Here is a 12019-nt window from a genome sequence, read left to right as displayed (position 1 = left end):
TCATTTATCCACTCAAAATATTTGGTGCATTTTGTTTCAATAGAAAAAAAATTATCCTTAAAAAATGGGGTGGCCCTATAAATATGGGACACACTGTATTTCATCGAAATAACGTTTAAATAAAATAGGTGTGAAATGTAATATTGTACAGCTTTTTTTTAATATATGGTAAAACAATATCAGAAACAACTGGAACTAAAGGTGAACCTATAGGGCAACCCTAACTTTGTTCATAAAATTTATTATTAAAAAAAAAAATAGTACGTCCTGAAACCTTTTGGATCAGGAAATATGTTCGAATCATTCTACAGATCTATAGCAAGAATACTTAAATGCATGCCCTTCGTTATGCAGAAATTTGAGTTTGGAATCTTTTAATCCTTCATGCAGACATTGTTTAGAAAAGGAAGTATTGGATACTTTCTCAATGTTTCTCAAATAAAATATGATTTCCTGAGAGAAATTGGAATTTCAGTAAATCATAGGTTATTTTTTAATCTCGAATGGTATTTAATTTTTACGCACAATTAAAACCGATAGCTATGTCTTGGATTAAATCTGCTCGACCGCTGTGGCTTTCTAGTAAATAAAATAAATAGGTTACGTTTTATAATAAATATGAATTGCTTTAATAAAATGGGAAGATTAAATTCTATGTTTGACTGTTAAGGTTTAAATTTTACCTGTTTCTTCCTGTTTCTATGTGCTTCTTGTAGCATAAATTAATAATCGACTAGCGCGTTAAAGAAATATTTAAGGATCTACTACGACAATAAATATATTTTTACATACCTATATGATATACCTAATACGACTTTCTCAAGATGAGGCATTGCATGAACTTCATCATAAGATATATTATGATGATAATATATTATGTATATAATAATTATAAAATTATATTATATATTTTATTTTCACATTACGTATATCCTTAATTTCTTGACGTAACTTGTTTCGAATGACACGATTAAATGGCAATTCATGCAGACAATAAGTACTTGTTGAAGCTGAACTCTCATTTCCTCATACGAAAAAAACAAACGCTTGTGCGAAGGCTTCTGACTTATTGATAGTTTGAGCATTTTTGACTGAAAATAATGTGTAATAATATCACTTAGTGCGTTTCTTGTAAAAAAAACCACCAATAATTAATTTAACTTATTTGAATGCTTAGAAAGCAGTTAGAATTAGGATTCGAAAATTGTAAAAGAGAAAATTATGAAGTACCTCAGAATGGAATTTACAATATATGAATGAATTAAAATGTTTATAATACAAAGATAACTTCTAATATTGGGGCTGAATTCCAAATTTAATGTTTTAAAAAGAAGGGATTTTCTGATTTCCGTTGAAAAAAAATCAAAAAAAGGCTCTAATTCTTTTTCTTCAAATTTTCGAGTATATAGGGTAGACTGAAACAAAGTCACTTAATTCTGATAAGCATCTGTCTAGACAAATATGAAAAATAATGTTTAATGTCTGAAAAATGAAAAGCAGGTTAGAGAGAAGATTTAAAAATTGGTTTAAAAAATTAAAGAAAAGCATGATTAATGTGAATGTTTTCCTTCATGATGCTTCAACTACTAGAAAGCATACACAGCTCTTCATAAATACAAATATACGTTTAAGTCTTAAATTTTTATTGTTTCATTACAAATTTCACAAGTTTGACCCAAGATTTTAAAGTCCGTAGTAAAATTATGTCTTTGGAACAAATTTAAAATATAAGATAATATTGCAATATCGATCTTTTTATTTGGATATGAAAATATGATTTGTAATTTAATGGAAGCCCTACTAAAACAACAAACATCTCAATATACCTATACTCACCTATTAATATGAAAATAAACTTAAAACTTACAAGCCTGCCCGGGTCTACCCTGCTCTATAAAAATGTGAATCAGCGAATTTGGGCTATTAATTACTTATGAGTATACCACCATTGGTTGTATTTTTAACTTTCTTTTTAGTTTTGAAGTAGACATAGATGACTCAAGTTACTTTACAGTTCGTAATCAGAATTTAATTGTTTCTTTTAAAGATTGTTTACATAATATTCTTTTGAAAAATAAGTGAAAGATCTATAGTATGTATAAGTTTAATATGATAGCACGGAAATAAATATAAGATGTCTATCGATATCAGCATAACTAGAATAAAGAATTGAGCGGCTGGGTGCAATAGCAGATAACTTGTATTTTCAAAAGTCTCTTGGTTTTTTATTTATTTTGCAATAACTTCATAAAGTTGATTTTTTAATATATTTCTTAAATAATATCCTTTTATATAATGACTAAAAAATATTAGTGCACAAAGAATAAAGCTAGTGGGCTTAGTTGAACTTTAAATATTACAAAATTCAGATTAGAATAACATACAGGTTAGAATTTTATTCTCGAAATATACGTGAATACCTCGGCGAACGTATTTGATGCGAATTTAAGAGATAGTCACATCTTTATGATAATTATTGAGACATTTTTTTTTGAAACTCCTGAATACCTCTTAAAGTTATTAGGCGTGCAAATTTGAATATATCTATAGAATATCCAGAATAGTTAATGGAAATGTCTCAATTTGATTATGATATTTTCAAATGAAATACTTCCTGATAAGAATCATTTCTAGTCTGAATTTTGTTTGTGATTCTTGTATTTAAGGACACTGTCTACTTGAAAAATATAATATTTAGGGCAATAAAGCTGTAAAGTTAACGGTGGATATGAATGCTAAAGTTAATTTGAAATTACTCAAATATGTTGTTAAATATCATATAATATATTCTTTTTCTCTTACCAGTTTTTGTACCGTTCATTGACTCACCAGTTACAATTACTGCATCATCTTTAACTTTTCCGTGATCCATGAACTGAATCAATAGATTTATCAAATATTTTTTATTCACGCGATTAGATCTTCTATGTGATATTACATCGATGAATGCCGTGTTGAAAAATAGGAAAGCTTCTCTAGAAATCAAAGGTATTCTGAGAATATCTAGCAGCTTTGAAAAGAAAAACGCCAGGGAAAATCTGATTGGATTTATAGTTAGAGCTTTTTATCCATATTTACGAAATTCTGTATCTGGATTTCTAAAACTATTACAATCAACACCGAATGCAATCGATGATATCGTATCCATTGTATATCTCCATAAATATAAAATTATTGTAGGAAATTGTTTGAAAATATTGAAAATATTCCATTCCCATCTAATGTTACCGTTGCGCAATAAATTAATAATTTACAATCTTACCTGTATAATAGATCCTTGACATCAACTGTGCTAGACTTTTTAATAGAAGCGCACCAAGCTTTTTTATGGTCTTCTGCAACTTTTTCTATCAAGGAAAACATTTCTTTTATTTTCCCTGAGGTGAATGTTCGCATAAACTTTGATCTAACAAATTTCCATTCTTTACCAGGCACAAAGAACAAATGTCCTAATATGGGATCGACATCGTTATTATAATAAAAACCCCGATCGTGAAAATGTGCAAAATCCTCACTAGAACTAGTCAAATCAAATCAGGGTCGTTTATTACCAAATGGAGTACGTGGAACATATATAAGCCATGAAAAGGATTAGATTCAAAATGTTCATAGTTCTGTTGCACGAGTGTTCCTTTAAATAAACAAAAATTATTGGTTAAGTATGAAAACACATTATTTCCCAAAGACGAATGCCGTAAGCCAAAATAATTTTAATTGAAGCATATTTATATTTTTTAATTTACTGTTATATCAAAATTTAAATTTTCTATCAAGTATCTCATTTTTTTACTTTTAATGCCTTATAAGATCTATGGTCTTATAATGGAAGTGGAGATGCATCGCGCGGAGAAATTCTTTCATAAAGAAATAATAAACCAGTAGCTGGGATTTAGATACGATGAAAATGGTAGATTTCATGGATTTCCATATATAATAATATGTGAAGTGTGAGAAAGAATTGACGAACGAATTGAAATGCGGCTTACCACTTTTTCATTAAAAATTACAGCAATTTCAATAATAATTTGGAAATAATTCTCACATGTAACAATAGAGAATCAAAAACTTCTCTTTATATAAAAATAGTGCACTCTACTGGGTAGAAACCACACCTAACATTTCAGGGGACGTTTTTAAATTTCAGGTTTATTGACGTAATTTGAAATGTTAAATTCTTTTAAACTGTTTTTGAGGTTGCTGTATTTAGATCTAATATCTTCTTTGAAACCACTAAATTGATTATACCTTTAATGTGAAAATTATCCTTAACATTTGAGGGGTGCTGTTAACCATTTAGATTGTATCCATTCACATATTAAAAAACACGTGTCAATTAGTTTTCATAGTCCTACAAGTGTGCAAAGCCCCATCAAGTCTGTGAAAGAAAGTTATGTAGGGTTACTTGTTAGAAAATCTGAGTGCGAGGAGCTGGTAAGTTAGATTTTTTCTGACTATAAAAATCTTCAACGGAAAGTTATCACTTCTGCCATCTCTATGAGCCAATTAGTGACCAGTTAAATTAACGAAGTTCAATATTTTTTCGCTTATTCTTATCGATATGGTTTAAAAGAGGAGGGGACTCTACAACAGGTCTGTTGATGACCCCCTCCGCCTGCATTAAATTTGCATAGCCACCCGTATCTATTCTAATGCGGCACAAAATTCTAGAAGATATCAGCGGGGTTACATCCGAAATCAAACTTTTGACGTACATAACCTTAAATTACTTTAAATGCGTTTATATGCCAGATACTGACACATTAACTGGTAATTGACTTTATATTGTGATTTTCCAACTTTGGTCATCTTTGTGTTAGGTTTTTGTTATCTGCGAAATATAACGTAATATATATTTTATATTATATTTATTATTTACTTATAAACTATTCTCTCTCCTCTCTGTAATTGTAAAACACTTTCATAACTAAAAGTTGTATATATTTCTTTTTGAATTTGTGTGGTGAATGCACAATAAAAGAAATTTTTTTATTAAAAAAATTAGGTCATTTACCTCTTTGGCTGGAACCGAAGATTCTGTAACGAACACAGTTCGCTTCTCAGTAATTCAATCTATCTACCTTGAACCGTTTGGTAGAATAGTATCGGAGCTAATGCCGTAAGAATGACAAAAATGGTAATAAAGCACTATTAGTGTCGCATTGTGCTCTTGGATGTACTTCATTCCCGAATGAGTTAAGACAACTAGATAGTGTGTGTCATATAGGTGCTCGGGGCGTGCATAACACGCTGTGCAGTTACCATCGGGAAAGTTTTGTCTCAAAATGGGGCGACGGTATGCTAAAGTGGAAATAATACCTTCTTCGCAAGCAAAAATAAAACCCTTTGCGTCGCCCATTTGTTGAGTAAAAAAAATATATATAAGTGTTTGTCGTCACAGTGAAACCTTGTCTTTCCTGAGTACGCTGTTTCCGTGTAACTTGTAGAGCCAAATAGTATGTGTCCAGCCAGGTGATGTTACGGAATTGTTTAGAACTAAAATATATTGGTCTCCAAGACAAGTATGTATTTTCAATTTTCCTTTACCAAGAAGAATTTGCATGTACCTAGCGCTACTTGAATATTGAGGTAAATTATTATAAAAAATAACGAAGATTTTCATCAGAATGTTGTAGCTCGGAAATACATAAACATAATTTAATTTCATTATCAACAGTTTATGAGTTTCATCCTCGCTATACTATTCCTTCCTGTAGGGAAACGTTTTTTTTCATATAAAATAAATTTTGTGAACCATCAATTCTTTTTTTTAACATTCATAGTTGTATATCTGAAAAATGCTAAAATCATATAAAGGTACCAAGAACACAAGAAAAAATATGCCGGCTGCGCCAACACATTGTCATTGCGCTCTGGGCGTGCATCGCTTTGCGCCAAGTTTGAGCGCGCTGACGGCGCGCGGGTAATTTCTCGCGCTTCGCGCCCTTTTTCGTAAGTTTAAAGCGTATAGTTTAACTACATTTATACAATCTCAACAGAGAAGATATTAGATTTGTATAAAATTTGACCTCCCCCCCCAGTTTTTGTCAAATGTTCACGTTTTGAGACCCTCTGAAACCGAAAAACAGGTTTTTACGAATGTGTTTGTCTGCCTGTATGTATGTATGTCTGTATATATATATATATATATATATATATATATCTGTATGTCTGTATGTCTGTATATATGCATGCCTGTCTGTCTGTGAACACGATAACTTGTGAAGAAATTAATATATAAGATTGCCCTTTAGTACACTCGTTTAGTATCCTAAACTAAACGTCAATTTCGTTAGCCAGCCATTTAGGATGAAAATTTAAAAAGTGGGCACATTTTGAATATTTTTGAGACCACTTTTTTCAAAATTCAACAATTCTCTTTACAGTTATTCGTAGTACTAAAAAAGTTGAACAATTTATGCTTGTCTTTTTTTTTAATCAAAAATTACCAGAATTAGAACATTTTCAAAATCCAAAAAAGCAAACTAAAATGAATATTTTAAGCCAAACAACGCATGATTTGAAAGAAAGTCAAGAGAAGAAAAACTTTGCTTTTTAAAAGCCCTACATGATTATGATAACTTTTCTAACTTTGTTTAAAAGTTGAACATTCCAAATTTGATCGTACCAAAAATAATGAAAAATCCAAAAATTCCATTTTTTTGGTCAAACTATGCAAGATACGAAAAAAATTAAAAAGCTCAAATTACGCGCACTGGAAAGAACTACAAATTCATAATGAATCAACTTTCGACACAAGCTACGAGAAAAAAAGAGACACAACTTTTTCATCCAAAAAAGAGCTATAATTTTTGATAGGAATCGTAGTTTTTGCTGCCGTCGTAAAAAATAACATTCAAAATAGAAATATTAAATTTTTTGAAAAAACGACACAAGGTATGAACTAAAATTAACAGACAAAAGTTGCTCGTCTAAAAAGATCTTTAAATTTATTATTAATCATTTTTCGATAAGAGGTGTACATTTTCTTTTAATCGTAAAAAATAAGATTAAAAATTAAAAAATGAAATTTTTGGAATAAGCACAGAAAAGACGAAAGAGGACATAGGCTCCTATATAGAACCTTATATAGATTTCTGTATTTGACCCTTTGCAACTGCGCTATAGTTTTTATTTAATCGTAAAAGACAAGATTAAAAATAAAAAAATTATAAAAACAAGGAAATAAGAATTAGTATGATTCAATTTTTATGCATATTATGAATTGTAATGATTTAGATTTATTGAAATGATACATGTTTCAGCGAATCTTAGAATATAATTTAAAGCCAAATAAGAAACAAATATAAAACCAATCATGATAAATACAATTTGCTCTTTATTTTGCAATTTTTTTATCAAGCAATAAAAAACGTATTATAATTGATATAAAAGTGTTGTGTATAATGTAGAAAAGTTGACATGGTGGAGAAAATCGAGTACGAACCACGAGATGCGGGATGAGAATGTGTTCTTTAAAGTCCAAAGAGCTTTAACAAAAGATAATTAAAAATTACAAAATTACAGTTGTCGGTCCGTTGACCTTTGATTTTAAAAGGTTTGTGCACTAATGCGGGAGAAATGCAAAGACCAAGCGCAGAGTGCGATTGCCATCAGTCGCGTGCCGCAGGTTGACTCAAACTCTCGAGCTAAGCTCTTTTAACGAAGGAGAATTCACAATCACAAAATTACAGCAGTGGATGTTTTGAGTCTTGATTTTAAAAGGGTTGCACAAGAACGTGCGAAAATATAAAGACCGAGCGCATAGCACGAGCTACATACATATTCGAGCGCGAAGCGCGAGATCAATGCACAATCAAGCGCGAAGTGCGAGATAAATACATCATTGAGCGCGAAGCGCGAGAACCAATAGTTGCGCGTCATAGGCACGCTCAAACTTGCGAGCGAAGCGAGCCGCGCGCGATGAGAATGTGAGCGCGTAGCGGGCAGATTATTTAAAATATAAATATTATGACTTAAATCGAAAACTGTGATTTAAACTTTTGAGGATATACAGTCATGAATTGAAACTGAAAATTCTTTCCACTTGTTTTTAAAGAAGGTTCTCAAGGCACCTACGGCTTTGACGCTTAAAGTCTTACTGCAAAACTCGCGCTTCGCGCTCTTAAATTTGTGTTCAGTTGAAAGACGTCATCAAGATAATTTATAAATATTGTTCAAATCTACTAAAAATTCTCATCCAAATTAAAAATGTCATTAGGATAATTTGCAATTCTTTATTCCGTGTACTAGAAAATTTTACAAAAATGTCTAAAACTCATAAGAAAATGTTTTTCTTTAAATTTTGGAAAAGCTGAAACTTTTGGAATTTTGTTCTAATTGAAAAATTTAACTAATATAGTTTTTAAATGCATTTAATATCTGGTGAAGAATTAATATGAAATTTCCTAAACTATTAGAAAAATACTCTTTTCTATTTTTCTGAGCATTTTAAAAATTTTCAAAAGTATATAATATTTCTAATATACATCAAAATTGGAAATTTAATTTGAATAATTTGCAAGTATCCTACTTATCTATAAGAAACTTTGAGAAAAAATTCTAAAATTTGAAAAAAATATTTCAAATTTTAAAAATGCTCTTTAAATTTTTAAATTTTGTTTGGAAATATCAAAAGTTAGCGTGGCTATAACATTCAGGTAACCATAGGTGCTCGAGGTGTCCATAACACGTTCTGCAGTTACCATCGGGAGTGACTTGTCTCAAAATCGGGCGACGGTATGCATACAGACATACAGGCAAATATACAGACAGATACTAATAACATTTTATGGTTTTCGTACTCTGTGAGTGTCGAAACGTGAAGTTCCGTTAAAAACCAGAGATCTAAAATTTTGACGATTACATTACACTATCATGAATGAGAATGTAAAAATATACAAATACTTGTTTTTTTTAGATTTTAAATGCATTTCCTCTTTATTATACTGCATAGCTGAAAGAAAAATGGAAAAAAGCTCTATGAATTAACTCATTAACAGAGTACTCGAAGAAGAAGAAGAAGAAGAAGCAAAAAAATACAGAAAAGGCGAAGCTAGTAGAGTAAGAAGCAAAATTAATCACACCAGAATAGAAATAATCATAATTTCTCAGCTTTTCTTAATTAAAATATAAAAGGTCTGATATTACTAAATTCTGTACTTGTATATTCTGTAAATTTATATTACATGTTTTAGCTCCTTTAAGGTATTCAACTATAATTTTTTTTTAAATAACTGATATTTTGAAAAACGTATTTCATATTATGGAAAATAAGTTATTTTTATATTAATTAATAGTTTAGTGAGGACGAAACTCATATGAAATTTCTGTCATATCACTATAAATATAAATAAGATCAAAGTTAGCTATTTTGAGAAGAACCTGCCGTAAAGAAAATAAAATTATGTCAGTTTATTCCTGAATTGATGAATCTTAAGGAAAACATTTATAAATTTTTCCATAATTCACTTAAATATTTAACTATCTAAGTTTGAAAATTTTTTGGTTTGTAAGAAATAAAATACGTTCGTATCTCATATGTTGCTTTGGAAAACAATATATTTTAGCCCTAAACAATTTCATGACATCACCAGGGTCAGACTAACCGATTTTACATGCGCATGCGAATTGTTCTATGGTCCTTAAAATCCATTGGCACCACAGTTTTTATTTAGTACCGTTCTTGGCTTAACTCATTGAACCCATTAACATCAGTAACATTCACATAGCTAACAAAAAAAAAAGTGTTGTAGGAAATCGTTATTTTGAATGCAATTAAAGCGTGTGGTACTGCGTTTGTAGGAATGACTGGGCTTTGTGAAATGATGAAATCTGCGCAGCCGTCAGCGATAAGAAGCAAGCTCATCTGAGAAGTTTGAATATTACAGGTCTTGGTAGAGACGAAAGAAATAAACTAAAAAATGACTAGAAGGCCAGAAACAGGAAAGTAAAAATACTAGTTGAAGAAATTAAAACTAAAATAAAAGCGTAGTACAGTTAGTTAACAGTTATTCAAAGATAGTCGAAATTATGAATCGTAAGGGCATGAGATGCGGGCGGAGCAAAATACGTTTTGAGTGACTTTTACAAGAAATTACGTAAAGGTAAAGCTACGGAGTCTAACAACTGCGACATAGAAGACGTTTGCAATTGATGACTCTTAGAAGCAATACAACAAATCTGCCTCCTGCGCGGGCACTTTCGTCAACATCAAAGAAATTTTCACATGGCACACAAGGATCATTGACTTTCTCAGTCGTTGCGATGATGCTTTGAGGCACAAGAATTAGGTATTTTGATAATAGACAACCAAGGATATCTAGATCGATACGCATTACGACGGGTATCTTTCAAGGAACCTCTTTCAGTGCACTATGGTTCTGTTGAGTCTCAAAGCCATGGATCAAAATACTAAACAGCATCTCTTATGATTTTAGAATACATGATAATGAGGATGGTCAACAATTGACCCAAATTCTATATATGGATGACCTGAAGCTATACCCTAGTTGAGAGCAGAAACTAGAGAATGTGATCGATTTCACAAAGCAGTGTTCTGGTGATATTCACATAAAGTTTGGACTAGATAAATGCAGAAAAGTGCAATTAAGCAGAGGCAAATTTGGGGCCGCAGAGCTAGAGAACGAGTTCAAGAATGGTATCGAGGCAATGGCGAGTCATAACTTGTCAAACAAGATCAAGGCAATCAAAACCTATTTCATCCCTGTTCTCACGTATTTCTTCGGAGTCAATAAATGGTCTAACACCGACTAGAACAGAAACATCCGCGTAGAAATGATGAAGCGCTGAATATGCCACAGCGATTTGGCGATTGGTCGGGTAGCTCTATCACGAGATACAGGTGGTAGGATCAAAACACTGTTTAAGCCATAAGTTATACAGTTACGAAACTATTTTAACAACAAGCGAAATATTGCGCTTTACAACACCATCTGTAAAGCGGATTTTCACTACATGCCCTTAAATTAATCCTTAGGGGAGGCCTTCAATATCAGGACAGAAACCATAGAGGATAGTGAGACATCCAATATTTGGCTGAGAAAGAGCGTCCTATATGCAAAAACGGAAGCATTCGCCATTGCCATTTAGGACAGGGTTATTAGCACCAGAAATGATCGCAAACACGTGTTACATCAAGACCTTGTTCACTGGTGCCGATCATGTGGAGATACCAACAAATACACCGAGCACATTGTTGATGGTTATCACGTTATATGCCAGAGAGAATATACACATAGACATAATGATGTGGCAGTCATTTTACATAAAATAATTGCCGCAATCCTAAGACTCTTATAAAAATGGATGCCATTCTACAGATACATTCCAGTTCTCGTTATAGAAAACAAAGATCACATTTTATATCGGGATTTTGCTGTTCAGACAGATCATTACATCCGAAATAATCGACCGGACATCGTGATTCGAGAAAAAAAATGTAAAAGAGTGTACGTCATCGACATTGCTTATCCACTTACCTAAATTTGCAGGCAACCTATACAACCAAGATACATAAGTATAGCGAGCTCAGGAATTAAGTAAAGATAATATGGAGGAATGTGAATCATGCATATATTCATCCTTTTGTGATTTCGGCTTCGGTGATGTGCACGCAAGATGCACTGAACATATTGAACGCATCTAGAGGCAACTGTTGTCATCTCCAGCGCTCGAGGCCACCCTTCAAGTATAACAGCTGTAAAATACGAACAACAAAATTAAACCATGCTTCTAATTTTGTACCTCCAACATCAGCGCAAAAATTGTAAACATTGTTTTAAATTAACTTATAACATACTTATATCATCAGTCACTTGATTTAGTGCGTAGCTATGATGGCAAACCGGCTTAATCCGAGAACTAATTCGAAAAAATATATAATAATAAGTTTAGTATGTTCTCTTTGTAGAAACCAACTTTATACTTACTGTACAGGACTTCTGAGGACCAAAGATCTTAGTGATGCTAAGTCATGAGTAGTGTCGCAGGAATCAAATGA

At 31.7% G+C, this 12019-nt stretch overlaps 1 protein-coding gene across 1 annotated transcript; it reads right to left on the bottom strand.

Annotated features, from left to right (window-relative positions):
- Positions 1-3064: 3064 nt before the first annotated feature.
- Positions 3065-3572, bottom strand: LOC117182672 (cytochrome P450 6a9-like). The gene is given in 3 exon segments (XM_033375777.1): positions 3065-3155; positions 3263-3512; positions 3515-3572. Coding segments are annotated over 3 exon segments (399 nt in total).
- Positions 3573-12019: the final 8447 nt, after the last annotated feature.

Source organism: Belonocnema kinseyi, chromosome 2 (genome assembly GCF_010883055.1).
Source record: "Belonocnema kinseyi isolate 2016_QV_RU_SX_M_011 chromosome 2, B_treatae_v1, whole genome shotgun sequence".
Taxonomy (NCBI): domain Eukaryota; kingdom Metazoa; phylum Arthropoda; class Insecta; order Hymenoptera; family Cynipidae; genus Belonocnema; species Belonocnema kinseyi.
Note: the sequence above shows the minus strand (reverse complement) of the source record. Positions and strands in the feature narration are given on the sequence as shown.